General features: G+C 28.7%; 1 protein-coding gene across 6 annotated transcripts in view; it reads right to left on the reverse strand.

The window, feature by feature from the left end:
* Window positions 1–3,443, reverse strand: part of LOC106467292 (hyccin-like) — a 48,225-nt gene that overhangs the window by 18,942 nt on the left and 25,840 nt on the right. For all 6 annotated transcript variants that reach the window (XM_013927629.2, XM_022395434.1, XM_013927631.2 and 3 more), the window contains 2 exons: window positions 1,950–1,994; window positions 844–924 (listed from right to left, as the gene is read on the reverse strand). In XM_013927629.2, the coding sequence (XP_013783083.1) occupies window positions 844–924; window positions 1,950–1,994 (126 nt within the window). The remainder of the gene's footprint in view (window positions 1–843; window positions 925–1,949; window positions 1,995–3,443) is intronic.

Here is a 3,443-nt window from a genome sequence, read left to right on the forward strand (position 1 = left end):
ATATATATATATATATATACATATTTTTTAGGATCCTTTTTCTAAGAATATAGAAACAATTGTAGTTTCCCAAAACAAAATATATAAAGTTAAATATATATGGTTAAACTGTTTAAAGTCTGATGCCAATTTTAGCTTTTTGGTTAGGTTATTTTTCCTATGTACTAGTTTTTGAGCAGGTACACATTCAATAAACCTAACATAACTTCATGTACTTATACCTATGTCATTGGCAAGATCACCACTGTATTGTCATGTATCACATAAAATGTATTTTCTGAGCTACTTAATATCACTTTTGAAAAGTTTGGGCTTTTCTAACTCAACCAATTCTACTATCAACTGTATTTTCTAACTCAACCAATTCTACTATCAACTGTATTAACTTCATCTACCAAATTCAGTTTCCATACAGCTCCTATTGAAGCATTAAAATTTTGCTTTAATCTGCCATATGGAGTAGTCTTCACTACACAAAATGTTGATTTATACATGTTTTTCATGTGGCATTTCTGTCCCTTTAGCCATGAGTTCATTGACCACACTACTTCTGAAAATAGTAATAACTGTACTTTTACAGGCATTATGTTAAATATTCTAAATTATACATAACTTCTTGAACAAATCTGGTGAAAATGCCCTAACCAGTTTTGATATTCTTCTTAGGTTTACTTAACCTACATTATTCTATGTTTCTCAATTCTCACCTACCTTCATTAAAAGCTGTGTATGTATAAAAAGAACAATTCAAAATGATGCCCAAAGTTATATCTGAAGGTACCTTCACTCTCTGTTAATTACTTTCTTTTCCTTAAAGAACAACATCTGTAGTTATAAACAAACCTCATGATAAATGGAAGGCTTGGACACAGACGGCAGACGAAAGTTTTGTACAACTGGTTCCTCTTCACCATTTAACACTTCCTATTTAAAATGGTTTCAAATAATATTTTAAAGTGTGAAAAATACAAAGAAAAAACTTATCACTTGAATTTTCATATTAGCTCACAAGATTTTGAATCTCAAATATAATACTATCTGTTGTGTTTCAAAGTACTGATAAAGTATGGTTATGAAAACAAAGATAAATAAAAACACCCCATAAGATTTTCTCAAGTGAATTAGCTGCAGCTCAAACTGACGTATTAGATTAGAAATAAATATTTCACAAAACTATTAAATCTTTAACAGTAAATTCATTATTAGTTAGTGAGCTTAATGCAGGTACAAGATATTTAGCAAGCCTGTAGGCATGGGAACCAAGACTAGATAGAATAGGTCTCAGGGGTAAACCATTTTTGTGTATTTTTGGTAAGCCATACATAAAACCATGGCAGGAACATGTAGGATAAATTTCTGCAAAAGTCGTGTCAGAGATGAGTTTACAATATTTAAAATATCTGAAAGTCTGTTGAAGTAAGCTTAAGCCAATCATTATCGAAGGATTTAAACTTTGATGACACCTGTACCTTTATATGGCCAGTTAACAATTATTTCAGCTATTGGCAAGTTCCTTAAAGGCAGAAAAACTCAACCTGTGTAATAGAAGAAGGTTTTTTTAAGGGGTTGAAGTTATAGAGGGAGGACAATGCCGCATTTTTAATTTTAGTTATGATAAGGCAATCACATTCTATTTTGATGTGTTATTTTTGTTAAAACTAGGACATGATTTAATAGTACTGTAGATACATTGAAATGGGAAAAAGTAATTTGAGAAACTTAGTTTATGGGTAGGTAGACAAATCATAAAGAAGGATAAAACACTACAGCAAAACTTTCAGGCATTAGTACAATTCCAAAAAACTAATGTTTATGCATGAAATTTTCTTGTTTTTTATTTTATTAATCTATAGAAGTTAATGAAAATTTACAACAGTGGCCTACACTTTGCTAAGTAAAAAACAGTTTTTAATTTTTCCAACAAAAACAGAATATTCATGAAAACTTACCAAATTGTAAACACCCAATAACAGCACTTCCACTGCATGAAAACTCTAAAAAAACAAAAAAGTTGAAAAATTTCATTTAATCCTATAGCCATGGGTATTCTTTACTGTGCATGATGCAAGGTTTTAGTGTCTTACATTCAAAATTTTATTAAACTACTTTTTGTTTATGTTATAACAATTAGAATAGCATAAAATCTCATCTAATAATCCATATTTTAATAATAAATAAGTTTTAAGTTCTTAATTCTGCATAGTTAGAAAGCCAAAAATATTTTGAGAAGTATGGAAATTTATCTACTTTTTACATGTTATAAGTCTATATTCTTCTGTGCATTATTTAATTAAATAAAAATTATTAAGTGCATTACTATTATTAGTATAAAAATATAGGGTTAACTCTCTTCATCAATCAACAGCAAGAAAAAAGAAGATTGGTTAAGTATTTTATTTCTTGTTTTTCATGTTTATTTTTTATGTATAATTATAAAAGTAACTAAAAAGTAAAAATAGAGATCCTTTTAGGTTAGTTAAGATTATACTAGGTAAAATAAATAATAATAATAATATTACAATATTACAAAAATGTTTCATGAGGCACACACACGAGCAACTCATGGGTAATGTAATTCGATATCGTAAAGTGAGTTGCATGTTCCCAGAGTGAATTATAACTTATACGGTGCAGATAGCAGTTAGACACAGTTCAAAGGGAAATTAAAAGGGCAATAAAACAATAAAATTTAATTATAAATAGATGTATAATGTTATGAAATTAGAGCTACTTAGGATAAATGAAGGTAGTTTCATGTTACAATTTGAAGTCATTCTAGAAAGAAAAAAGGTAATTTAGATTTATTTTGATTTTTTTTTGGGGGGGGGGTTTAAAGGTTGATCGATTTGACTGATCCCTTTTTGAGATAGGGTAGAGAAAATAACAAATAAATTATGTAGTTTTAATGAAATAAAATGTTTGAAATGCATTTAGGAGGTTTTTAGGGATTACAAAAAGGAAATTTGAGATTTTTGAGATGAGGAAAAGTATTTTTGATTTTAACATGAAAATTACTTTGCACACGGACTATTCATAACAAATACTCAATATATTCATGGACAAATCTTTATTTTACTTTATTAAAATCCTTCACTAAAAAATATGATTTTTTGTATTTGAAAGACTTATAATATTAACTGAAAGACTGCCAAATTTTGTTAAGATATACACACTATATTGAAAGTTAGAAGTATTAAATCTATAAAGACTTTAATCAAGTACAAAGAGGTCATGTGGTCAGTCAAATTGACTGAGCCAATTATTTATGTACACTGCATGTATATACATTGTATGTAAAATTTTACTGTTATAAGACATAATTAAGGACAGGTTATACAAAACACATTTTCTTTTACCAATGCTTTGCTATTTCCAAATTTCATCCAAGTAGATCAGGGGCGGATTGGGATGGCTAAGCGGCCCGGGACTGGGATCACAGAGTG

This window comes from Limulus polyphemus, unplaced genomic scaffold, assembly GCF_000517525.1.
Source record: "Limulus polyphemus unplaced genomic scaffold, Limulus_polyphemus-2.1.2 Scaffold2557, whole genome shotgun sequence".
Classification (NCBI taxonomy): domain Eukaryota; kingdom Metazoa; phylum Arthropoda; class Merostomata; order Xiphosura; family Limulidae; genus Limulus; species Limulus polyphemus.